General features: G+C 42.0%; 3 protein-coding genes and 1 long non-coding RNA gene across 4 annotated transcripts in view; 1 reads left to right on the plus strand and 3 right to left on the minus strand.

Annotated features, from left to right (window-relative positions):
* Positions 1 to 10,431, minus strand: part of AFG2A (AFG2 AAA ATPase homolog A) — a 192,347-nt gene extending 181,916 nt beyond the window's left edge. The window contains exons 1-6 of the mRNA XM_080590539.1: positions 10,298 to 10,431; positions 9,154 to 9,311; positions 5,402 to 5,460; positions 3,734 to 4,363; positions 1,291 to 1,420; positions 588 to 644 (exon numbers count right to left, since the gene is read on the minus strand). Of these exons, the coding sequence (XP_080446665.1) occupies positions 588 to 644; positions 1,291 to 1,420; positions 3,734 to 4,363; positions 5,402 to 5,460; positions 9,154 to 9,311; positions 10,298 to 10,378 (1,115 nt within the window). The 5' untranslated portion in view covers positions 10,379 to 10,431. The remainder of the gene's footprint in view (positions 1 to 587; positions 645 to 1,290; positions 1,421 to 3,733; positions 4,364 to 5,401; positions 5,461 to 9,153; positions 9,312 to 10,297) is intronic.
* NUDT6 (nudix hydrolase 6) lies at positions 10,425 to 24,493 on the plus strand. Its single transcript, XM_080590547.1, has 5 exons — positions 10,425 to 10,687; positions 11,017 to 11,220; positions 16,329 to 16,384; positions 20,208 to 20,262; positions 23,716 to 24,493. Exons 1-5 carry the CDS (start codon positions 10,429 to 10,431, stop codon positions 24,102 to 24,104), a joined length of 963 nt encoding a protein of 320 aa, XP_080446673.1. The 5' UTR covers positions 10,425 to 10,428; the 3' UTR covers positions 24,105 to 24,493.
* Positions 13,449 to 16,316, minus strand: LOC308194524. The gene is made up of 2 exons (XR_013950638.1): positions 14,054 to 16,316; positions 13,449 to 13,930 (listed from the first exon to the last, which is right to left on the minus strand). It is a non-coding gene; the product is annotated as an uncharacterized lncRNA (long non-coding RNA).
* The window catches only part of FGF2 (fibroblast growth factor 2), a 32,785-nt gene continuing 26,915 nt past the window's right edge, over positions 19,631 to 25,500 (minus strand). Inside the window, exon 3 of the mRNA XM_080590552.1 lies at positions 19,631 to 24,777. Within this exon, the coding sequence (XP_080446678.1) occupies positions 24,592 to 24,777 (186 nt within the window). The 3' untranslated portion in view covers positions 19,631 to 24,591. The remainder of the gene's footprint in view (positions 24,778 to 25,500) is intronic.

Below are 25,500 nucleotides of genomic sequence, written 5' to 3' on the forward strand. Positions count from 1 at the left end.
AAAGTCAGCATTTTGTTTGCCATCTCCACAACTACAGGATGTGATAGCATTCTACTAATGTATTGTGAACAACCACCACCTGGAAGTCTGAAGTCTGCCTTGATCAGGTCTAATAATTTTGGGCAGAACGCCACCCTAAGTCAGAGGCACGCTATACCCAGGACCAACACTAGCTCATTTAGAGCCAGCTACCGTGTCTCAGCTCGGCACTGCTCTGCTCTCCAAAAATAAAACTAGACAGAAAAATTTGGATCTGGGTGAAACTCTGGCTTGTGCTTCCATCTGCCGAAATAAGTGTACAATGCACTAATGATACAGACCGAGCAATCCGGCACCATCTGTAACAGTCCCTGAACCAGGGCAGTGTCCAAAAGCATTTAACAGGCATACTAGAATTTCACTGCTTTCCTTTCAGTTAAATACTATATAAATACATTTATTTCCTTTTAAAAACCACTGCAGGAAAAAATTACAATTCAAAGATTCTTGCAAATGTTTTTCTTTTAAAAAACATCAACGTTAACATGAACGCTGGAACCAGCACCGCAAATAAGTCAGCTTGAATACAATTAGTGAAAAGAACATACCGTAGAGAAGCTTCGGCAAATATCTGACGTAATCTTGATTCAGATTCTCCATAAAACCTACAATAATTAAAACATTTTAATAAGAAACTTTTTTTTTTTAATTGGTATTTTCCAGGCAACTTGGAAAATTACTGCTCTTGTCTGTTCCAAAAAGCCACAGCACACCCTTTCAAAGTCTTCAGCACACTTATGAAGCACATGCAAATCTACAAGAACCTTCATTTCCGCAAGGACAAAAATGAAGGTACAACTGGGCTCAGGCAAAGATACAACTAATTTCCAGGTAGCAAAAAAGTTAAGGAAAAATCTTGTATCTTCTTATTCTGCATCTGTATTTTTAAAGAAACAAAAAAAATACTTTGCTGGAGTCATCAGCAAAATTGAATTTCGAATACTCTTTAACAAGTCACTCCTCTGGTTGCAGAAATAACACGTAACTGTGAATGCAGTTTTAGCCCTCTTTTTAGTTTAGTCCATGCGTTACCCAAATTTCTAAGCCAAATCCAATGAAACTCTTTGATTGCAAAAACAAACACAACCTCTACTTGAGAGAACCCTTTTTCCCGTTTGTTTTTGACTCTTGGACAGATAGCCCAGAGCCAGTTCTACAGAGAGGATGATGGATCGCCAACGGGTAGATGCCAGTACAGATTTAGGGCTAATATATTTGTAGAATTAATGAAAATAAATTGGGTGGACTTACTTGCTTATTATTTCAGGACCGTTAATAACGGTTACATGAGCTCCAACCTCATTTGCAATGGCTTTGGCAATCATCGTCTTCCCGGTACCTGGAGGGCCATACAACAGCACTCCTCTAGGAGGAGGGATTCCTTTGAACAAGCACATGCACACAAACAGAGAAGAAAGTTACTTGTGATAAATGCCTGACTGAACAAGCTCCATTTGCACATTACACTGCCCTGTAGTTATTACTGATTAGAACTTGAACTCAGAATTAACTTCTCTAGCCAACATTATTCTTACCATTGTGATTAAATGGTATGCCTTCAGGGGGAACAGCCCTCTGCACAAAACATTTGTGGCACTTAGATGGGACACACATCTAGGTTTTATACTTCTGAAGTCCAAATGATTTTGTTTAAAGTGCAACAATTTAAACTGTTTTATTTTTTCAGTTTTAATATGATCATTTTCCCCACGTTTTGTGCTTTTTTTTTCCTGAAAAATTATTGAACTAACCACCTAATATTCATGAATGTACTTAATAAAGTTACTTGTGACTGTTACAGTGTCATTATTAAAAATTTCCAACAGAAAACCACTTTTTTCAACAGTCCAAAAGTTTCAGAAATACTGTGAGGCTTGATTGAAGTACCTAGCTACACCTTAAATACTTTGAAAAAAGATGAAAAATACACATCCGATCATTAAAAGGATGAATTTGCCTCTTTACAAGCAAACGTTGAGAGCCAAAACAGACAGAAACATTCATGCACAGAACTTAAAGGACAATGGAAGAACCAGGCATTCCTGGATATTGTTACAACTGGACAGAAACTACAGATAACTGCAGAAAAGTAAGATTATGATCCCAGGCCAACAGCTGGAAAAAGCATTTCAAACCAGCAGAGGCAAATTAAAAGGGCACAAAGCCAAAAGCAGAAAGCGAAAAATTAAAAAGCAAAAAGAAGAGACACACTTTGGACAAAGCATTGACCCTGCCACGGAAGGCAGTGCTGAAGCATGACCAGAGAAGAAACATCAGCTGGGTGCTGCAATCGAATGATGCTTGCAGGAGAGGTTACACGACAGCGGTGACAGGGGTAGGTCACCTGGTGAGGACAGGAAGCCTGAATCTTAAGAACTGCTTTACTTGAAAGGACAACAGTATCTGCTAATGGATAGAGGCTAGCAATAAAGTGTCTGTACAGACAGGTTACTTCCTAACAGTCCATTACAGCATGTGCTGCTCCCTCGTGTGGCGTTTCTGGTGCTGGCAAGAAATGGAGCTGCCGAACCAAAGGTCTTGCCTCCAGCGACATCCTCGCTACCTCACCCTCGGGCAGGCAAGGGCTCACGGCACTTGGATGGCTACCAAAAGCTTAGCTGGCAGGGAAGCATCATCTTCTCTCATGTAATTAGCAGAGAATCTGATCAAGCCCCTTTAGGACAAAGGGTGAAGAATGCTGATGCTGAAGCAAGGCTTCTGCCAGCACAGAAACACGTGGTGGTGCGGAGGCTGGAGGTCAGAGCACGGAGCTGGACGACGCGGGGCTGAAATCTCCTCGCACCACCCCACTGACACCCCCGGGCCATGCCCACACCACGCACACTGAAAGAACCACTCGTGACTCATGGACATCGCCTCCGTGGTCACTGCACTCACCTCCTCTGTAACAGGTGTGTGTGGGAAGAGGGAAGGCAGAGAAATAAAAAGCCTCAAAGCCACGATATGAAAGAAATATTTATAGGCAAGAGCCCTGTCTCACAGCAATGCACACCGAGACAAGTACAGTGAGCAGACGTGCCTGCTTTATGTGCATATCCTTTTGTAATAAATACACAGTACAGTTTTATCTTTGTCACAAAAGTCCTCTCAGTTCATATATATGTTAGATATAATTTAAAATATGGCAGCAGTACTCATATTAATTTTTCAACCCTGTAATTCCATACTAAACTCAGCGAGCAGTTTGGGTTAACAGACTCGAATACTTCCTTAATATTTTACAGGAACCCTACAACAGACAGGGATAAAGACAGCAGAAGAATTAATCTGTCCTAATTTTTATCAACTTTAAAAATACGTCATTAGTTAACTCTGCCAAAAAAAAAAAAAGGTCTTAGGAAGCCACAAGAAACATATGTACCTTTCAAACGTCCAAGTACAAAACTCTTTGCTGTTTGCTATAAATTCTGCTTATGCATACCTGAGTTTTCCTGGAGATACATATTTCTTTCCTACTGAATTATTTTTCACAAAGCTAATAATTACGTCTCCATTACATCCATACAGTTTAAACAATAAAAAAGTTTGACATTGTTTGGACACGCGAGTGTACTGAATTAGTGTTACATAAAATCCAGGGCATATTTCTGGAAGAGTAACTTGGTTAAAAAAGAAGTCATGTTAAAGAAAAAAAAAGGATCAAATGAAGGAAGCCAACTCGTAGGCATCATACCGTAACTCTTGAACAGTTCGGCTTGCTTCACGGGCAGTTCAACTGTTTCTCTAATAGTTTTGAGCTGGCTGTTTAAACCTCCTATCATATCATAGGTAACTCGGGATTCACAGTCACCGTCGTCTGCTACGCCGGTCCTGGTTTCAACAAACTGGATTCTAGTTCTCGAAGAAATGTAATAAAAACTGTCTGTGCTGCTTGCTGCTCCCGCCTTGCCAGGCGGCAGGAGTCCCTCCCTGCCTCCCGTCCCAGCCGGCTGTGAGCCATGGGGCAGGTCTGCACCGACCCCCGGGCTGCCAGTCAGGGCTCCCTCAGCAGGGCCGTGCCCGCCGGATGCCACGGCAGAGCTGGGGGGAACTGGTGAGGCTGGGTCCATCCGCCTGCTCGGTGTGCTCACGGACGCGGCCTCGGGGTTATCGTCCAGGTCCAGCCCGCTGAGCTGCAAGGACAAATCTAGCGCGCTCGCCTCCAGGTCAGATTTCTCCAGGTCTGGCTCCTGCGTTTCGCTGGAGGTGGCCGGGGCGGTCAGCTCTGTGCCATCAGTTCCTTTCACTCTCATCACCACGATGTTACAAAGTTTACCATAGAAAGAGAAAGCCAGAAGGTTTCCTGGTAAAACCACTTTCCCATCTAGGATAAAGAAAAAAAAGAAATTTCCATCTATTTTGGCAGCAAGAACTTTAAGACATCAGAATGCTTTCTTCTAAGTAAGCCTGAAGAGTGCTACAAATTAACCTAACAGAAGGTGGTTAGGTAATTTAAAGGTAATTTCAGGTAATTTAAATGATCCTTCCATACACAAGCTGACTGCACTGGATAAACATTTGTCATCATACATAAACTCTCTACTAAGCTCATCGTTACTTGGAGTATTTTTGACCTTCATATAAACTGAGATTAGGGAATTAGTGCTGCAAGAAGTAAAAATTTTGTATTTGCTGTGTGCCTCATAGGTTCACAATATTGCATGTTTAGCCCGAGTCTTGCCCTAAAAAGGGGGAGGTTTTAGCCTTTGTGTTGACAGACAGATTTGGAAATTGGATCTACTAAATGCAACCTACAGGCACAAAAAAAAAAACCACGCCAAAAGCAAAAATGTACACAAGATGTATTATTTTCAGCCAAACTCATGAATTTGGAATCCAGTTCATGTTTACTGTTTCTTAGCTTGTCAACAATGTTATTAATTCCTAAACCAGAAGATTACCACTGAGGACAAAAACTACACCTCTCAGTAACAATACCGTGAAATAAAACTTACCTAGTTTTATTTTTTTTCCTTACACATATCTACCACACAACGAAGAGAAATTTTGGTTATTTACTACCAATGTAGAAAATATTCAGAGTATGGGATTTCGTGCTAATACTGATGCTTTATCTTGTTTTTAATGCATAACATTGTACTCTTGTTCTTCACAAAACAAGTGAATTCTGGAGTGCACCACAGTATCAGCCAGAATGCCAACAACAATAGCTAAACAACTAACTGGAAACAGCAATAGGTACAATGAACAAACAAACAGGATTAAGGCAAGTTAGATATTTATAGCATAGTAAAATGATTTGGCCAAAAGACAACAGATCCCAGAGAGAAGTGTGAGCAGACAAAACCTGACCTTCCACTACAAATTTAAACAGTCAAACAAAATGCAAAAAAATTTATACCTAGGTTTCTCAGCAGGCAGACAGACATTTCCTCAGCTTTAATACAGGCATCTTTGTCCCTGTGATTGGAAGAAAAAGGAAAAAAAACCAAAAAAACAATAACTACTGCAAAAACAAAACAAGAGTCAATATCACTGAGGCACCTGATGATAAATACCACCTACTTTTCATGATACTATTTACAGTCTTTGGCTCATATCATAGTCACACAGCTAAAAAAGAAGCACACATATTTAACTTGTTTCATTTTTTCCCCATACAAAATGCTGTAATAATCAATACAGTTAGTTATATTTACTAATACAGACTATACGTTTCTCATCTCAGCACACAGAATGGCCACTGCTACGTTTACAGATCAGAAAGGTCTCTTTCACCCCTGCAAACACACATACGTATCATCTACTGATTAAACTGGCACCTTGAACATTTGCAATACTGTGCATGTCTTTTAAACACTGCACATCCACTGTCAGTACTACACAAGTTTTCTCCACAATGCATTTTCTAGTCTTCTATTTAATGAAGACTAAGTGACTCAGGAGATCTTAAGCCCCTTCCCGAGCCAGCCCTGGCCAGGCGCACAGCATTTTCTGAAACAGTCTCATCGCTGGGATTTAACACATGGCTGAGCACATGTACTCTTAATCCAAAGCAAATGAAAAGTAAAAGCTGTCTCATATGAATTGCTTTCACTAGTGTTTATATTGACACATTTTACATCACATACATGACTCACTAAGAGCACAGATGTCATTAACTCGCCCTGCACCTCACATACGCTGCAACATCACATGTGGTCGTACAATCACTTTTTCATGACAGTTTGTCCATACAATCTTTATCCTGTTTCATCGGAAGCTTTACCTTTTATTAAAGCCATTAAACCATCGTTATAATTCATTAGCATTTATCCCAGTCAGCCAACCTGTAAGCACCTCACACATCAGCCCTTCTGTTTTCACAAGAAAAAGGTTTCACAAGACCCATTCTGCACATGGGAGTCTCCAGCCTCTGTAAGCTCTTTGATACGTGTAATGAAGTGTTGCACAGAGAGGTGAACAGCATCATCAAAGGCATTTAGAGCAGCTGCAAATAAACTTATGATCAAAAGAGGGAGCTCTAAACCTAGAAATAAACATTAGTTTCTCAACTTTAATGATTTGAGGGAAAGCAGGATATTATGCTAATTTACAAGAGAGCTCTCAGTAAAATCACAGCCATTCCTGGCAAATAACCACACACTCAATTACATTGTTAAGGTCTGAGGTTGGGGGTTGATTATTGACTTGGAAAATAGAGCTAAATTATGCATGCAAGCAAATCCCCAGAGATAGTAATTTTCAGAGAATAAATTACACCTGTAAAGTGTCTAGAAAATTAGGAAACACTGGAATAATGGTATTTCCATTTATTCTTTTAATAATTAACGTTCTTATCTGATAGGAAGTTTGTTGATTTACTGTTAACTTAGGACAATTAGTTCACTATAATCTACTACAATAGCTTCAGGTAAATTAGCAGGCTTAAAACAGACAATTTCCTGTTTCAATGTTTTCTCTCCTTGATTATACCACGGAAAAATAAAAGCCATTCATATGACTTTTAACCTGGTGGTATACTACGTATAATAGCTCTAGGAGCCTGACTCTTGACACAAAATCCTGCCTGAGAGGAAAACTCTGGTTTTGGAACACTTTCCAAAAAAATTACCCTAACCATAAATATTTCAGAAGTTACATATAATTCCTCTGATTTCATCCTTAGCTTATCACAGATTCATAGAACATCCTGAGTTGGAAGGGTCCCACAAGAATCATTGAATCCAACTCCTGGCTTCACGCAAGACCTCCCCAAAACCAGACCCTCTGTCTGAGAACGTTGTCCAAACGCTTCTTGAACTCCAGCAGGCTCGGTGCTGTGACCACGTCCCTGGGGAGCCTGTCCCAGTGCCCGACCACCCTCTGGGTGCAGAACCTTTCCCTGACACCCAGCCTGACCCTCCCCTGTCCCAGCCCCATGCCGTTCCCTCGGGTCCTGTCGCTGTCCCCAGAGAGCAGAGCTCAGCGCCTGCCCCTCCGCTCCCCTCGTGAGGGAGCTGCAGGCCGCCATGAGGCCTCCCCTCAGCCTGCTCTGCTCTGGGCTGAACAAACCAAGGGACCTCAGCTGCTCCTCACACATCTTCCCCTCCAGACCCTTCACCAGCTTTGTAGCCCTCCTTTGGGCACTCTCTAATAGTTTTATGTCCTTCTTATATTGTGGTACCCAAAACCACACACAGTGCTCGAGGTGAGGCTGCACAGAGCAGAGCGGGACAATCCCTCACCTCGCCCCGCTGGCAGCACTGAGCCAGATGCACCCCAAGGCACGCTGCCAGCTCATGTATTTCAGTAAAAGTCACAGCTTTAAAGAAGGGCTGCCTTGCATATTAACATGGCAACATATATCTAGATTAGTATTATTATTTAATTTAACACAGCTATTATTTTAGTTTTTTTTTTTTTAAATGACCCAAGTATTTTCAACCGCTAAGTAATAATAATCAAACTTCCTCTAGGACTAAATTAGCCATAACAAAAAGCTGTAATTACAACATTGTTTTCGTTTTCCGGTGAGAAGGGAGGCATGGAAGGTAAAGCATGCTGATTACAGGGAGTTAGTATACAATCTGCAGCCACGTTAACCAGTAAAAGCGTAATTTAAGATAGGCTGGTTATATTACCAATGAAAGCAAGGCTGCCTCACCAACATTTCTGAATCAACCTACTGGAAGACAGCATCTCCCCTTTAAAATGGACAGTCACATTCAACAACGGAGGTTTGAAAAGGAAGGGAAGTTAACTTATAGAAATTAGAGGTGTTAGTAACTTTCAAAAGTAATTGTAAAATAATTTTAGTTAGGAAGTAACTATAACCAAATTCTGCATTGACCAAAACGCTGATATGTGGAATGTTATGAGAATGACAAAGATGAGAAGTCACTCAGAAGATTAATAAACCGCTGATTTTTCAGAGCCTTTGTGATTTCAAGACAGCTTTAATTTGCACCTTCTGCTCCCTATCATTGATAAATTTCAAGGGAAAAAAAAAAAAAAGAACAAGAAACATTTGTGAGAGTTTCCAATCCGAAAAAACATTCCAGTAAACAGAAACCACATACATACAGTGGTGACATTTTGAGGGCTCTCCCCAACCTGTCAGCCAGTAAATTGTCTTAACTGTGACAGGACTTGTCGTCACGAGCTTTTCAGATAGCAGTTAGCAGCGCACTTCCTAATGACGACAGCCACAACACAGGTTCCTTCTGGTCCTTTCTAACCTGGCATCATCCTCATCCTTTACAAGTGACTTACAAGTATAAAGAATCTACCTTGATCACACAGTTATACACACCTGCCAGAAGCCTGATCTCTACTTCAGGAGGTGCTAGGCTAACATCACTATTAGTTAATTTAACATAAAATGAAGAACCTCTTGAGACTAGTGGTCTTGGTGGCATTACAGCCTCACAATATCTCTACCGCTCAGCTGAGATTTTGTACAGCAGCTGAGCCACTCTTCAGCCCACAGAGGAGGTATCAGCCCCCAGTTTTTAAACTTCAGCACAGATGATTGAAGGATTAAGGCATATTTGACTTTGTATGCATACTAATTCCATCAAAGCAAGAGAGAAAAGTGGTGTCTTTTAAGACCGCAGTGCAAAGCAGATACCTCACGGTAGGTACATCAGTGGGCCGTGACAAGTTCCATACCTCAACTTCACATCAACCTCTTCTGCCTGGATAACTGCCCCGGTCACAGGCTGCACGGTGACAGCATCACCCAGATTTACTTTCAGGCTCTTCTGCGTGGTTTCACTCAGTCCAACCTTGCCGCCTGGAAAGCCTGTGGTGGGCCAAGCAGTGCAGACCTAAGAAGGGTTTCAAAGCAAACAGCCGTCAATTAAGAGACATTTCCCCCCAGTTTTCTGTCCTCCAGTTAAAGTAAGCGATGTTTTGTTAACAAAAACATGGGCTGAGGAAGGACGAGGATTAGGCTGCAATGTGGTTCCACGGAGAAATAAGATACTAGTAAGCACTTTTCTAATTATTTTTCTGAAGATAGCTTTCTAAAGGGAAGCGATTGTATTCTGCCTATAAAGGACACACAAAAATTCCACGCGAACTTTACAGCCATCCTGCAGATGACACAAAAGCATACGTTGTACAGGCTAGAAAATGGTACAAACCGATGAAAAACGAGGAAGGTCTATGCTCATTTTTCACAATAAAGATGTATGTGTTGGTGTAAGTAACACATACCTTCGCATAGACAACTTCTAACCTACTTGCCAGGATAAGCAGCGTGGGTTTTTGCCAGTACTGCGAGGAAACGTGGCACTACACCGTAAGAGATGTGGAAGAGCACGTTGGTCGTGTTTCTACACGCTTGGTGGATCGAGGTCCGAGCTGACCAGCGGGGATACAGGGCTGCCTGTTGGGAAGGACCGCGGCCGAGCAGCTCGGGGCTCACCTCCTGCCTCCCCTCCGCGGCGCTGAGCAGGACGGGGCGGCCTATGCATGCACCTGCCGACTTCATGCTGCTCAGCGACAGCTGCGCCAGGCCTGCCCGCAACATCTTCGGCACCTTGTCGTCCCCTGAAATCCCCCGGAGAAGACACATCACCGCTCCGCACCCCAGCACGCCCCGCACCACCGCGCTCCCCAGGCAGGAGCCCTGCCCGCAGCCCCTGGGGCCACACCACCACGCGACGGCTCAGCGCGTTCCCTCCGCTTTTCCTTTTTATTTTGTTAATTTTTAAATAAAAACCAGCCTGCCCAGGCCCGCCCCGGCGTGGCTTCCCGCCTGGCGGGCACAGGCGGCTTCTCGGGGCGCCAGCCCCCGGCTCGCCCCTACCTGCCTCCACCGCCCCGGCGACGCCGAGCACCAGCGGCCCGCCCTGGGCGCCGCCTGCCCGCGGGGATCCGCCATCGCCATCGCCGCCCGGGGCCGGCCGCCCCTTGCTCCTGCGGCGACAGGCAGCAGCCATGCCGGCCCGGCGCCCAGCCCTTCCGGAGGCAGAGGCCGGCACCGCCCCCGGGGCGGCCGCTTCCCGCTGCGCCATGGCGGGGCCGGGCTCGGGGCTGCTGCGGGCGCTGCGGGGGGCTCGGGGCCGGGGGTCGCCGGCGGGCGGCTGGGCAGGGCTGCGGGGGCGGCCCGACAAGTACGGGGGGGTGAGCGTGGAGCTGGCCCAGCTGCCCCGACCCCGCCGCCGGGAGCGGGCCGCCTTCGGGCGCTGGCTGCGGGGCAAGTGGAGGGGACCCGGGGAGAGCGGAGCCCCCGGGGGGTCGGGGCTCAGGGCACGGCCACGGGGCTGTTTGGCTGGTCTGAGGGGAATGAGGTGGCTTTCTGTGTGTAAACACCACATAAAGGGTCGAGCTGGCCATGCTCCCACGCCTGCTGTCAATACTAACACGTTCCTTGCACCCGTTGGGTCTAAATACAGCCAGCCACATGGGAACCCATTTTGTGAGCGATAGAGCTCGAAACCAGAAAGCATGTGGCTGGGGCGGCCGCCCTGGGCTGGTTCCCCCAAATCTCACGCCTGACTTGGTGGCCCCGCGTCTGTCTTTCAGCCTCGGTCGCCCAGTGGCAGAAGGAAGGCCGGGTCGCCGTCTGGCTGCACGTCCCCATCCTCCAGAGCAGGCTGGCGGCGGTGGCCGCGTCGCAAGGCTTCACCTTCCACCATGCTGAGTCAGGCTCGGCCACCTTGACGCGGTGGCTGGGCGAGGGGCCCAGCAGGCTGCCCGGGTACGCCACCCACCAGCTGGGAGTCGCAGGTGAGTCCCACAGGGTGCCCTGCGAGCACCGAGCATCAGCAGGCATGAGGGAAGCGGCTGCCTGCTGTTGGGTTGCTTCACCAAGTGTTTCAGTCATAAACGTGCTTCTGCAGCCATCTAGAAACAGGCCGATCCAGAGAGAGGCTTCACAAACTATTCCAGTCTCTGAAACTATTGCAGTTTGAGAAAATAGTAGACAGGCCAACAAAGAGAGAAGTTTCTCAAACTGTTCCAGTTTACAAAATTCTACCAGTCTGAGCAAATTGTGGACAGCTCAGGGAGAGAAAACGTGGCCCTGAAGCTTTGACTCATGAGTACTGCTTTTCGTTTATCCTTCTGAGGCATCTCAGCTTTCACCTTGCAGGTGACAGGGGTTGAATTCCTTGGTTCCAACTGTTTAAAGTTTCAAAAAGTAGCTACAAACTTCTTAGAAGAAAGTTCACCTCTGTTCAAATGTTCCCTGCCCATAACTGGGTGCATCTACTACATGCATCTGCCTAAACTATGCTTGTTTAAGGCCTTTGAATAGGGTAAACTTGAACCAAGAGGAATTGCTCAGGAGGTAGCCCAACTGTTAGCAAAAATTGGAACAGTCCAAAAGAGGCTCTGAACTAACTCTTAGCTGTGTAACAAATAGATTTCACGAACATCTGGACACCATACTCTTATCCATCTAGACCTCCCACAACCAGAGTTGGAAAGGAGCAGCTCTAAAAACTAAGGAAACTCCCAAGGAACAAGATAAGACAGTTTTCCATTTTTTATACAGCACAATACAAGGAGTGAATACTGAGCCAAAAATACAGTCAGCTTGAACTCAGCCTCACCAAATTTGCATGTTTTTGCCGTCTCTCTCGGCAGTCTTGCACAGATACACAGCTACCAGTCCCATCACTTGGCAATTTCCTGTAATCTGGAGGTTGGTTTGGGCCCTGCCACCCTGGCTATATAGCATTCATGAGCGCAGCAAAGGCGCAGCAGAGGCACAGCAAATCTTGCCCTCTACAAGCTTAGCTTGTTTGGCCTTGGCTACGCAGACCGTGTGGGACACTAGTTCTTCACTGAGTGGTTTTAAGTCCTGTAAGCAGTTCTTTGAAAAATCTAGCTCGAAGGGACTCTAAGAGCTGGGTTATTCTTTGCAGCAGCAGATCAGGTGAAAGAAAGCTGTCAAAAAATACCTTCAATTACACAACTATTGTTCAGTACAAAACCGGCAGAGGGCAGCATAGATGCTGACGGCGGGCTTGGCTTTTTTCAATGGACATGTTAGAGCATGTTTTCCTGAGGTATGAAAATCTCACCATTAAAATATGTGGCAGTAAACTCGAGTAAGGTAATGCATTTCCCTAGAAAAAAATCACCCTATTAGTCTTTATATTTCTTGTATATTTGAGGAAGTATGAACAACTGAAAGGGGATTTTCCTGAAGTAGGTTGTGTGCAGCTGAAAGTGCTAAAAGAAAAAACTAATACAAGTGTTGTGGCCCTGATGGTTATCAGCAAGGGCGTACTGTAAGAAAAATCATAACTGAAAACACTTTCCAAAAAAAATGCACTTTCAAAACACCATTTGTTGTTGTACTTTTGAGATAAACTTTGATTACAGTCTGTGCAAACAGGAAAAAACTCTTTGAGAAAAGTTTAATAAATGGAGGTATATGGAGTTCATATTTTTTTTGCACAGATTTAAGTATTACACAACAGATAGCTTATATACTGTGCTACTGCTTTTCAAATCTGTACATTTTTATTAATTATTGGGATTATTTATTTATTTTTTTAACCAAGAGGTGAAGACTTCAGAAAGGCATTTGGTCATGTAAACAGATTTCTCTGTGTGAAATAATGACTACAATACTTTTTATTTTCCGGTTTCGTGCACTATCAGTGGGTATGGAACACGTAGCAGGACTACACCAGGTAGCGTGGATACCATCTGGCACGTATTTATTCCATTATCTTTCTACCTCAGGAGACAGAGCCTGGGTAGTGGAAGTGTTTCATTCTATTTGTAACTCATTTTATTGAAATATTGAATTATTTAAATATGTTCACACTTCACATTGTAAGCGTGCATGTGCCAAACTGTAGGCGTTTTTATTTCTTGTGCAAAAATCTCCATGTTTAAGAAAGTTTCTGCAATCAAGAGGAGCAAGTTTACCAATGAGTCTTCACCTCTAAGCTGTGGCCAGTCACAGTACAGTACGTAGTCCCTTGAGCATGCTACAAATAGAAAGGGAGGTTTCCTCCTTGAGGGAGGTTTGCAGAGAGGTCTGCAGGAAGCCAGACGACAGGTAGCCAGCCTGCGCTGCCAAGTAGACCAGCAGCTGTTTTTGTACTGTCTGGAGTTTCCCCGCATGGTGAACGCGTGGTGAATGCTCCAGGGCTGCTGCCTTTCCGTCGTCACCCAGCCAAGGGATGACAAAGGTGTGAATAAGCAAGGTCAGGTCTTATTTTGCCAGACGAGATCAGAGTCGCCAAGAGAGAGTAGCAAATGTTACTCATAGGGCTTGGCCATTATTGTTTAGAAATAGTGGAATGTGTGATCTGTCTTCCAGCTGAGTTACTGCATCCGTTTGTAGGTGGCAGAGTTCTCCAAATGTGTAAAGGTACAGAAAAGCTGCCGATGGGGTGAAATGATTAAGATGTTTTTGAAAAGCGCTTCCCAAATTCACTGCCATCCAGGGAGTGACACATTTGTAAATACGCTCCTTAACAGTGGCACGTTGAGGAAGAAGTGTAAAATGAAAGGAAGAAAAGTTAAAAGTCATTCTCTTCTCCCTCCTGTGCAGTGAAAGCCTTACAACATGGATACGACTTTCATTGTTACCTACCTTAGTCTAGTTGTTGAAAGGAAGTCCTTGTTGTTGAGGTGAGAGAAGGGTCTCCACACAGGTGCATGACCATCAGTGACCTTGGCCAGCCCTGTTGCTTAAGGAAGTAGGTAAAACAAGAGCTGCACAAATGTCAGACTGGGGGAAGATGGCCTTAGGGGGTTAAGGCTGTCCAAGGAACCACAACTGATTAAAAAGAAGGCCTGAAGCTGTTTTACACAGCAATAGTTATTCCTGCCTGGTGATGTTTATAATGCAAGCTGTCACGTGCCCTTGCCTGCCAAGTGCTCTTCCGTTAGGAACATCTTTTCACACCGATCGTAAATAAAAAGGTAGAGTGAAGATGTTTTTCCCCACCATTACTGTCTGGAGTAGTCTAAGGGATTTTTTAAAAAATATGAATCTTACCTATTTCCAAAGAGCAAACAGTCAAAACAAAGCAGTGTTGTAATAGCGAATACTTGGTTAGGCTACAAGTGCAGACCTCTCCAGAAAGCCATCCCGGAGCTGGATGATTTAAAGCTCTAGGTACCATGTTTGTAGCAAGACTGAAAGCTTTTAAAATCACGGGTCAGATTCCACAGCCAAAGTGTGATATCACTGATAGGAAACACGTGTGGCCCAGCAAGCTTCAGCTGGGGACTCCTGAGTTAGACTTGGGAAGATGAGAGCAGAGAGCAAATCCCATTAGTGGCTTTTCTCCTCGCTTTGAATTTAAGCAGCATCTAGCAGAGTTCTTGGATATCTCAGGGAATTTCACAGCCAAAAGTTATATTCATGGGCATCAATTTCTAGGGAACAAGGGAGAGAAAAGGTTCTTTCTGTTTGATTCAAACGGCAGCTTTGTGACTTCAGCAGTCCTCCTTGCTCTCAACAAACCATTAGGCTGAAAAATGGCTTTTCTATAAAATAATCCCTGTAATCACAACATGCATCAAAGCTGCTCCTGCTTCCCTTTCTCCCCTCTTGTAATCAGTACAGTACTTGACCCTGGGCATTGCTAAATATTTACAGGAGGAATTAAAAAGTAACAAATGGGGAGGCAGATAAGTGACTACCCTCTTAAAGCACGTCCTCTGGCGTATCTTGAAGGAAGACTGGTATTTCATCTTTTAAATATTCCTCCTACACATAAGCCTGCCATTTGTTATTTAAAAACCGGGATTTTTTGAGCTGGACACTCATTTCTTAATAATTCCCTTCTGTGGAAGTATTTCTCCATAGCATTTTAAATGTGTATATCATCAGACCTATCCATACGCTCTTCCTTTCGCTATAAAATGATAGAAGCATTTTTTTATCATTACCTACTAATTTGAAACGCATGCCTGACTGTTGTGGAAAGCTGCCACCGTGCTCATTCTGCTCGCCACAGCGCACAACCGTAAAATCTGACAAAATGCCTGTTTTAAAGGGAAGATGTTTTTCAAGTATGACTAATGAGAGTGACATGATGATTAGACATATGAGCACTTGGGTTTTAAAAAGGGGGAAAATCATATTCGGTAGGAGAAATTCTTGGGCTGAGCATGAGGTCAAAGTGAAAAGCTGAATTTCTCAGTCATACATGCTGGTATGTAGAGTTTTTTAAATCAAGTGAAAGCATTTTTCTACTCGGGAGCAATGGTTTTTAATTAACAGGCTTACTGTGTACTTTCTGTCATCAGTTGTCGGATGGGCAGTACATGATGAATTCATAGGTAGTCAACTATCTGAACGTTTTCATTATCAACACAGCCCACTGAGTCAAGTAATAACAGTTGTTATTAACCAGAAAACACCCAAGTCTTCATTGCAGGGCAGGGGGTTTGTGATGAATTCCACTGGAGAAAAGTTCTTGCCTATCGTGTCTATTTGGCCAAAACCACTGGAAAATTTTCTGGTTTTGCAAGATTATAGGCACAGCGCTGCTGAAGAAAGCAGCTTTGCTAGATTATTTGGGGACATCTTGATTCTAGCATTCTTTACTGCTGATAATATTAACATATGCAGTAATCTGGAACTTAAATGTGGGCAGTATTTATCTTGGTACTGCTAACTTTGAATTTTTATACAGGATATTTAGTCTTTTTTTTTTTTTTGTATTTTATTGTGTATCAGTTTTCCACCGACCAACTGCCTTCCACAAATCATCCAGGCAAATCTTGCCAACTTTAAACTGAATATCGTTAGGGGTTTGTCATGCTTTATCAAAACATGTTAAATTAACACATTTTAGGATTGAACATAATCATCTAGCACTTTAACCTTATTCAGTGTTTTCTCTTTTTAATAGGTGCTGTTTTAGATGAAAACACTGGAAAGGTGTTGGTTGTACAAGACAGAAATAAGGTAAGTTTGCTATAGGATTATAAGATAGAGAAGTTCGTTTAGAAAAGCCTGCTCTGCAGTATAAAATGAAGGTCTTTTTATTTTCATTCCAGTCCAAATTTGTGATAGTTAAAAGTTACTTCTTTGAAGTGGTCTTTTGTAACACATCCATCAACAGATCGCTGTATTTGCGTTTCAGATTCAAAAAACCCCACACAAATAAATGATGGACTTTGAAAATCATTTTAGAAGAGATGATCTTAGTTCTTTTAAAAGCAAACATACTATAAAAATTACTTCAGCATATGATTTCATGTTCAGAACAGATCTTTTCCTCCATGTACAGATTTTTAAATAATTTATGTCTCAAAAATTATTTCAAATTTTCAAGTGGATTTCAGACAGTTAACTGGGCCATGCAAGCGCAGCTTCAGCGCAAGTTTTCATTTGGAAGCAGACCCAAGAATAAAGCAGTTCCCTTGTATGAAGTTTCCTCCCTTCCAATCAACTAGACAACCACAGTAAATATAAAGTGAGGAGAAGAGATCATTCAGAGGAAAAAGAAAGTGTTCAGTGACAAAGCTGTGATTCAAAATGCTGTCATTCTGGTTAACGAGTAAATTGTATGTTGCGGATTACTGTTGCAAGGGACACAAAAGCCTATGCAGAATTTAAGCATGCTAAAACCTTTTTTCTAGAAAAGTTGGTTTTGAGCAGTAATCCCTTAACAGCAAGAAAGAGTAGAATGCGTGTCACACAGTGTTCTTAACATGATACTCACGTTGTCCTAGAGGAAAAAAAAAACAAAACAGTTCAAGTGTTCTAAAGCACTAGCACACCTATACAAAAGAATACCTAATTCCTCAAAATAATTTAATTGATGAAGATGATGAGAGTTTGGTTTGCAGTTCCCCAGAATACCATGAGGATGCATCAAATCACGGCCTTTGTACATGTCCGAGCTCATTCTGCCAACAAAGACAGCTCCGCTCTGCTCCCCTTCTTCCATACCACGTATGTTAGAACAGAGCCCAAGAAACACAGTACGTTTCTTGGCTTCATCGCCCAATATCCTTTCTGCTTCAAGTTTTCTTTTTTCTCCTGTAACCGACCCAAGAGTCCCTAGTCTTGCGTTTGGACCCATGCAGACCTCTGGAAAACCCCCGTGGCTTGAAGCAGATTTTGGGAGATTCTGGTTTTGTTTGGTTTCTAAAATTCCAGGCATATCTGTGGCTTTAAATAAGCAATACCATGGTTGGCTATGACCTGGAAACCACCTTTGTAAAGCAGGTGTAAAGATCATTAATTTTACACAAACTGAAGTGCTTGACCTCGCTCCAGAGGATGCCAAACCAGCGAGTATTAGCGTGGTGGCGGTGGGTTGTGTGATGTGGCTTGAGGTGAGCAAGCCATCACGGCTGACGCCTTCCAGCCTCTATCAAGCTGGCCCAATTTAGCACAGCAAGTGCACAAAGCTCACTAGCTCATCTGCAGTTGTCCGTGCTAGTCTAATTAAAATACACTTGCTTTACACTGTGCTTTGAGTAAATGAAGGAACATTCACAAACGAATTAAGTGTCTCTGGTACAACGAGGTTAAATGCTATTACAACATGGAAACAATCAACACTGGTATGTGCTAATTGAAGTATACTGGGTTGCATCGTTTTCATTTCATATGGTTGTATCTAAACCAGAATCTCACTGGGTGGTTTTACAGCCTTTCCTGAAATAACTACTAAAATATTTTTCTTAGAAACCAAATTAACCAACGCTTCAGTTCCTTGGTAACTACAACACAGTTAATGAACTTCAAGGAAAAGGCATGTCCAGTCACTCAATTTGTAATGCAAGAGTTCAGAGGAAGAGAAGCATTTGTTCCCAATAAACTACCACTTTTACGTAGTTACTTACTGTAAAGTAAAATTTCAATGACTTGTATATAGCAGGACCTTCAAGCTTTCATTCAATAATTACCGATTAAAGCATAAATGCAGCTTGCAAGATACAAGCTCCAAAAATGGTTCTAGTTCTGGAGAGTCTCTCTGAACGGAACAGCACGCAATGGACTTCAGAAATACTGCATTTGTTTTTCGCTATAATTTCTGTGTGGATAAAACCAAAAAACGGCATGCTTACTGTTCAGTGAATACCTTAAATAAAGAGGTCTCAAAGAATAAAAACGGAAATTGCACATTCTGCAGATTTAGAAGGAAATAGCAGCTTCCGAAGCCTGTGAGGTAACACGGACGTTCAGGTTTAACTTCCTAACACAGAGTTTTTGTTAAAGCTCACCCACAGCCATTTAAGAGCAAATATCTCCGTGCAGTTTTACAGTGAGACATCCGATGTCCTATTCAGGTTCTAGGCCCAAGTCCATACTCACCAGAAATCGCTTCCTTTGCCTCTGGCCCCAAAACGTAGCAGGACCAGACGTGGCACGACTCCCCCCTCCAGTTCAGTCTGAAAGCGGGGATGGTGTGTTCCAGGTGAACCATCTCAGCTTACTTCAGCTTACCTTTCTAGAACACAGCTGGTGACCAACTTGAAAGGAGAAAAGTGGTTGCTTCTGACTCCCCTCCTTACAGCTCTTTTTACTGAGTGGACAGAATTAAGTATAAAAATCAAGGTGTACGAATACCCATACGTTTCTTGTGCAGTGAGCAAATATCTCAGTGCAGGATGGTCCTGTCCTCCCTACCCCCCACTGAACAATTTCCCTGAAATGGTGACTCTCTTAATAGAAATTATGTTCTGAAAGCTTCAGAAGTTTTAAGTTGACATGCAGCTTTATAATGCGAGCTAGCTGAACTTCAAGAGTTATTTGGGTTTTATCTTGAAAGGACAATTCCACTGCATACACAGAAAGATTTCCAGGAACTGAAATCAAGTCTGAAAGCCAGCAAATATATGTATTTTCCATCTGCACTATTTTTAACTTATTACTCTAAACTCCTATCCAAGCTCTTTAAGAGTGCCCAGGAAAAAACACATTTCCAATGTAATCAGTGGGGTTTCAAAGCAGTGGAAGGCTCACAACTTCCCCCTCTTTGCAGCTTGTTCAAGAAAAGCGACTTTTTTTTATAGAGTGTACTTTTTTTCTGCATTAGTTTCTAGTTGAAGGTTAACTTCTTCCTGCAAACATGTTGAATATTGAAAGGAATAAAAAAACTAGTATGTAGATGTAAAGGTAAAATCTACAAATCCGTGAGGAGGTGTAGGAACTGAGACTTCTTGACGAATATTAATTACAGCATCAAGTCGTATTGTTTTAATGACTGAACTTTATTGCAATTCAATAAATGCTTCTATACACAAATCACACACAAGGCTTCAGGTTTTGTTCCATAAAAACAAATGACAAGTTATACAAAATGGTTATTACAGACACACAAAGTCATCTTAAAGCCAGTGCAGTATAGAACAGTACTACAATCATAATACCTGTTTGTAAGATTAAATATATACACTTTTTTTTTTAAAGCTAAAACCATGGAAGTGGGATACATCAGTGATTAAATACAAGATTATATAGTCTATAGCAGCTTTTTTAAATATTCAACTACTCTATCTAGTTATCTAGCAGCAACATTGTCTAATGATTGTTAGACAGTTTGTTTTCAATCAGTAGATGTTTTGTTCCAATATTTCATACAGACTGTAGGTGTCTCTGATCATCACATTAGCAAGAACAAAGTAGTTCCTACCTAAAGCCTTACTGACGTTTGTAAGGGTAACTATAATACTGCAACTTCACCAAAGAACTTGTGTGTTAATCGTCTCCTTCGTATTACAGAGTACAAAATAGGCTGCATACTACATTAACATTTTTTCCTCCAATACAGACTGTAAACGCATGGAAATTTCCAGGAGGTCTGTCTAATCCAGGTGAAGACATTGGTAAGTCCGAGGATAACAGGTCAGACATCAACAGAATTACAAAGATGTTAACAGCACTGAAACACGGTGACCCACATCACTCCTATGAGGACTCCCTTTGAAATAATGGCTGACAGGTGCAGTGATGTGATCCTATGACCTTAAGTTAATGGCGTAACATCACCTTCAGGGTAGAGCAGCTTTATAACATTTACGCTTTTCCATCAGTTCTCTTAAAGGAGGGCTTGAGGCCAACTTTTGTTTTGTAGGCTTGTTGAGTATGTTGCAGTAAGAGCCAGAAGCACAGAGGATTAAGATAATCTGTATATAACCAAAAATAAAACTGAAATAGCAAGCTCTCAGCTCACACTGCAATCCAGGGCAGTGAGCTCATTGATATACTGAGCAAAAATTTCCAACTTTCAATTTTTATGTGCAAAACAGCAATAAATACACTTGCTTAGTTCCACCCTTGTCCATTTGTTTGTTTAGACCAAGAGCTCTTTGGCCCAGGACCAGCATCAGTACAGGTCCTGACCCCTGGGGACACCTCCTTCCAACCAGAGGCAGAAGGCACTTCTGTATTAAAAACAGTGCTGATTTGAGGAAAGCCGTCATTTCTACCTAGCATAGCACGGGTGATGCTGAATACAGCAGCTGCAGTTATGTTCAAAGGTGAATGAGCAGAAGTGTATGAAAAAATAAAATTGTGCTTTCTCCTTGGATCGCACCCCTTAAAATTAAGATTCGAAGACTGGTTAATTCTCCAGTTACACTGCAGTTACTTGGCTGGTCTTGTTTTCAAAAGTTACATTTGCTCACATTAATTTAGCCCCACATCAGTACTCAGATGTGAAAATATTCTTCCAATAAATAAACCATGGCTCAAAAACATTTCCCAGAGCAATGCAGCAGCTCTGCCAACTGGGTATTGAGACCCTAATTCCTGAATCTGGTCCATACCTTAGAAATCTCTCCATGCTGTCTTAGCAGTAAACCTCTAGCTGGAATACACAAACTCTCCACACATTGTTCGTTACTTCAACACATGGAAGAAGTTTCTGGCTAATGTGATAGGGTTGAGTTGTAGTGTCTGTAACTTCTGAGTCACATTTTGACTACATCTTTTTGTAAAGCACAGTGGCAGAAATCATAATTATTTGCGCAACAAAGCAAACACACACAAAGTAGTGGAATGGCTACTTCAAAGAATCCCAAATACTGCGCTTGTTGCCTAGCTGTGTCACCTTGAGAGACAGAGAGAGAGAGAAAGGATCTAGGCCAGGAGATAGCACAGGAATTGTTATACTGCAGGAAGAGAATAACTAGCATGGGCAACAGCTTCACCAGGGGAATACTGTCGCTGAGTGTACCAGTGGCCATCCCTCAAGAAACAGGTGAGATTATGGATGGAGCCTGGATGTAAGTAGTAAGAAAGACCTGGGAGCAACAAAGCTCTTACATCTCCCCTCCTGCCACTATTTAACAGTATCATAATAAATGTTATCATTCTTTGCATCACATTTTACAATTACAAAAAGAGATAAGTTAGTGAAGCATAAAATATAACAGAGCTAAATTTTCCTTTTTTCATCACTTATATCAAATCTTACAAACTTGCACTCGCTCAAGGGCCTAAATTTCAAATTACAGTTACAATGCTTGAAAAATCCTGTGGTTATATAAAGCAACAAAATATATGACTGCCTACTCTAATGAGCACGAACTGATTTGCACAAGTAATTTGAATTGCTTCATAATGCAGATTAAGCAAAGAGCGAAGATATTTGCATTTGCCTATTTCTGAAATTCAAGCCCTAGTATTTCTTCTAGTTTAACTGTCATTAAGTAATCAAATATATACATTTAAATAAAAGCTCAAAGCAAAAGGCACTTTGTCTAAAAGAAAAGCTCAAAGCTTAAATGAAATCCCTACCTTCTTTGACCCTTTACGTTTAAAACAGTCCTTTGCCTAATAATAAAACCACCTGCCACAGGGAGATTGCTTTGTAACTGCTCTTTTACACCAAAGGACTGAAGGGGCCGCTCTGGGCAACATAAAACACAGTCCCCAAGTACATTCGTATCTTCCCCCATATGCAGTAGCCTTTTAGTTAATACTGCAGAAGTCACAAACATAAATCTGCAGACACCATGTATTAATGGGTGTCAAATCCTACAAAGACCTCTGTGTATTTGATGTTAACTTTATAGAGATTGTTCCATTGCAAGATAGAAGTTTATCTAGTGCAGAAGTATGTGCAGGATCAGTTGTTTGGCCTCTGTCAGAGAAATCATTTTGTTTATATATTTATTGCCAGCTACTGGATGTGCTGAAATCATTTTCAGGATTTGAAACTGCACCTAAGAGGTCTGTTTTTGTCACCAGTCAGGATGGTGGTTTGCACAGGAAGGATAATCTCTACACGGTCTTGTCAAATGCATTTTGCTTTCTGAAGCTAGCCAACACACTTATGTCTTACCAAAGCCAAACTGAAGCAGGTAACACTGCAAAACAGCTGTATATGCAGTTATTACTTAGACAAGACACAACTATGAGTTTACTTAGATTAAAAAAATAACCTAGTTAGTTTTACCTACCAGTAGCTACACCAGGCAAGTAGGATTTGACAACTACAGTGAAACTGCAGAATTTTGGGAAATAACTGGAATATCAAAAACCTTATTTGGGCTCTTCAACTTATTATTCAAGAGTAAAACTTCTCTTTTGAAGAGTACTGGATAGCTGGGTAATTTGGGGCCTTAATTGCAGTATGCAGACCCTTAAAAGCTCTGAAGTTACAGCCTAGTTTTGTAATGAGAAATGTTAACGTTTTCATCGCTTTGGCTGGCGTACACACGATGTACACACACGCACCATGTTTTCTGCAGGAACATGGTACATGTTATACAGGCGTTATGGCCTATTTGAAATGTCACTAGACCGAGATACATTTTGAAAAGGACTTGGTGCCAACCTTCTTCAAACACTATTTTTCCCCATGTTGTTCCACCTTGTGGCAATGTGGAATGAGAGTACGTGATCTGATGGAGTGATCTGACACACACAGGTGGGTGTTCAGCTGCAAAGGGTCTGAGCCTGCAAGAGGACAGATACAAGGAGAGGGATGCAGGCTAGGCTGAGAGGACTGACAAGGTGGTGCAGTGCTGCCCTGGGGTAAGAGATCAGCGGAGCCAGCGACCATCAGTTTCAAAACCATACCCTGTACAATATTATGGAAAGCTTTTCTTTCATCATTTTGTAGGATATACACAAGAAAGGCACGTAGCAATTAGTTTTGTTCAGGGACAAAAAATTAGCTTATCCTTGTGTTGAAGCAAACAGGCTTTATGCTTTGAGAAGCTTATGAAGCAAAACAGGATGCTCTGAGTTAGAAACGTTCTGCGATCAAAAGGTTTAAAGAGTGCTAAGCTATTCTTGTGTGCATTGTAAGAATTGCTCTCTTCACCCAGGAGACACAGCAGTTCGAGAGGTTTTTGAAGAGACTGGCATCAAGTCAGAGTTCAAGTCCATCTTAAGCATAAGACAGCAACACCAGCACCCCGGAGCCTTTGGCAAGTCGGACATGTACATCATCTGCCGCCTGGAGCCCTCCTCCTTCAACATCAACTTCTGCCAGCAGGAGTGCCTGAGGTGTGAGTGGATGGACCTCGATGAGCTTGCCAGGACAAAGCACGCTACTCCCATCACCAGCAACGTAGCTAAGCTGTTACTTTACGGATACCGGGAAGGATTCGATAAGATTGATATAACCATGAGAGAGTTTCCAGCTGTTTACACAGGCCGGTTCTACAAACTATACCACAGGGAGCTGCCCGAGTCCTACAGAAACATGACATGATAGCAATAGATTTCACATTTCCTTGTATTAATAATTTAGAATTTTTATTTTAAGAGTTATTTAGACCATATTAAAATTATTCATGGACCATTTGATTTTAGGATGAAAATCGATATTTATTCTCTAACAAGCTATAAAGATATAAGTTATTTTAAAAGGTAAATATTTCTGCACACGTGCATCAGATTAGTTTCCCTTTACTCTGTAAAGTGAATGTAAGGTAAATAAAATAGCTCTATATAGATCTCTAGCAGAAAATGTTATTGATCCTGAAAATATATTTTCCAAGTAACTTTACCTCCACACACACTGGCACAATAGGTTTAAAGAGCAGTATAAAGACAGTATAAAACATTCATGTTTTAATCTTTCTGCAAAAGCAGCTAGTATCAGCAAATAATTGCTTCTATTTTTGCTAGCTTGGAGAGGCGCAGGAAACTCTACCTCAAAATGTAGTGTGGCATATGTTCAGAATCTGCCATGGAAATCAGCTTTTAGCAGACATTGGAAGAAAAAGGATAGCTTTCTGTCCAGGTCCGGTTTTTGGTCCAGGCTTGTACTGTCCAGTTCTTTTCAGTGCCACATACCAATCCGAGTACTTCCGTGATCGGTAAGTGTTATAGTTATTAGATTCCAAGCGCTCAAAAAAGAAACATTCTTCTGTCGCACATTTCTAAAAGGGAAAAAGAAAAGGATTATTGGTATTTCATAGCAACAAATCAGGTGGTCTGATTCATGGGACTAACTTATCCAGAGAATAACTTAACAACACATCTGATTTTAAGAAATTTGTATTGTTTCATGTTTAAATTGAGATACAGTTATTGTTAAAATATTATTTAAAACACCTACAAAAAGAGTTTATAAACTATGATTCATTCGTCATCTTTAATAAAGACAAAGCAGATTCTAGTTTATTTCCAGTGTGTACTTCTTTGTTCCTGTCTGAAATTTGGTCAGTTAAATGAAGAGCCCTATCCGTTGGCACTTACTGACAGATCCTGAATTACAAGCTTAGCACATTTTTGTTACCAGCACTCAGAAACAAACAGTAGCAAGCCTGCATGCATCTGTTCAAAGTTTTACTCAATTAATACATTTTAAAAACAATTTTAAAAAAAGATAAGACCTGGCAAACAGGTATATATTCCACACAGAAACCAAACATACTCCATTCCTGTTTAGAAATACATCTACAAAATTATTCTACTTCTGGAAGTAGGTTTTCAAAAACTCCTCTACCTGGGCTAAATTAGCATGCCTTCACACTTACAAATAAAAGAAGGTGGTTCTTCTCTCAAGGGGTAGAAAATGAGCAGTCAGGCTCCTTACTACGGGATGTTACGGTTTCCCCCAGCTTACAAGGATTCAAGTGACTTTTGAACAAGTTGATGGA

This window comes from Anser brachyrhynchus (genome assembly GCF_964034855.1).
Source record: "Anser brachyrhynchus genome assembly, chromosome: 4".
In the NCBI taxonomy this organism is placed as follows: domain Eukaryota; kingdom Metazoa; phylum Chordata; class Aves; order Anseriformes; family Anatidae; genus Anser; species Anser brachyrhynchus.

Coding starts and splice junctions, on each gene's coding strand:
- NUDT6 (XM_080590547.1), top strand. CDS start 10,429: ATGCCGGCCCGGCGCCCAGCCCTTCCGGAGGCAGAGGCCGGCACCGCC. Junction 10,688..11,016: donor CTTCGGGCGCTGGCTGCGGG/GCAAGTGGAGGG, acceptor TCTGTCTTTCAG/CCTCGGTCGCCCAGTGGCAG. Junction 16,385..20,207: donor TTGTACAAGACAGAAATAAG/GTAAGTTTGCTA, acceptor CCTCCAATACAG/ACTGTAAACGCATGGAAATT.